Source organism: Penaeus monodon, chromosome 34 (genome assembly GCF_015228065.2).
Source record: "Penaeus monodon isolate SGIC_2016 chromosome 34, NSTDA_Pmon_1, whole genome shotgun sequence".
Classification (NCBI taxonomy): domain Eukaryota; kingdom Metazoa; phylum Arthropoda; class Malacostraca; order Decapoda; family Penaeidae; genus Penaeus; species Penaeus monodon.
In genome coordinates, this window is record NC_051419.1 from 34,251,013 (window position 1) to 34,251,926 (window position 914).

The window sequence follows — 914 nt, forward strand, 5'->3', positions numbered from 1 at the left end:
TGACAGAAACTAACAGAAACTAACCAATAAACCATGGAATGGAGCTCCATAAAGAAAGAGCGCGCGACTGCTTCTCAGTCGACACAAAGTAAGTCATGAGCCAGGCCCAACCCGACCTCCGTTCACACATCCTCTTGCCGTCCAGTTCCCCACTCAGTCTTCCATCATCACAGCCTGGTACACAGAAGAAATGTAAAGAAATCATCATTACAAATAAAAGTAAAATGGAAACATTAAACCTGATTAGTCAAGTTTGCAAAAACTAAAAAGTCAATAATGTATTTAAAAATTTCTGAAGATTCTTCAGTGCCATAAGGTCATAGAAATCCTATTCAATATTCTTTTTACAATATTTTTCATAATAAAACAAAAACAAAAGTAAAACAATTGCTCGTGATGGATTTTATGTCCTGCTTTCTTTCCTAAACATCTCTCAATCACATCAGAATTTGTTATTCAAGTACAAAGGAGTCAATCATGCAGTCACACACTTCATAAGACTGTATAACATATCCAGCTAAGCAATTTCTCTCTTTAATGGCAGTCAAAAGTCATACCTGGCAAGGACATGATGAAACCTAGTATGCACGAACTTTAGGGTCAACTCATCTATTCATATGAAAATGATCAAGATTCAGAGGACAAGCATAGAGAATATGCTAAGGGACTTGCTTAACAGGCTTGAATTCTAATGAGTAACGTGAGCCAAAAGGATTCTTCCAACCTTCTTTCATTCTGTTAAAAATGCTGAGCTATGATATGGATCAATTTACATATGTGTGTGTACATTTTTTATATGTTTGAATAACTGTCCTTCTATTTCTTCTTTTATTTCTTTTTATATAAATTAATCGTTACAAAGGTAGAAAGAGATAAAAACACAAATAATTTCTGAATTAAACCCCACGTCACCA

General features: G+C 34.6%; 1 protein-coding gene across 1 annotated transcript in view; it reads right to left on the reverse strand.

Annotated features, from left to right (window-relative positions):
- LOC119594767 (dehydrogenase/reductase SDR family protein 7-like) overlaps window positions 1-914 on the reverse strand; it is a gene marked incomplete at its 5' end in the record, with an annotated part of 10,645 nt that overhangs the window by 7,475 nt on the left and 2,256 nt on the right. Inside the window, 1 exon segment of the mRNA XM_037943859.1 lies at window positions 25-174. Coding sequence (XP_037799787.1) covers window positions 25-174 — 150 coding nt within the window.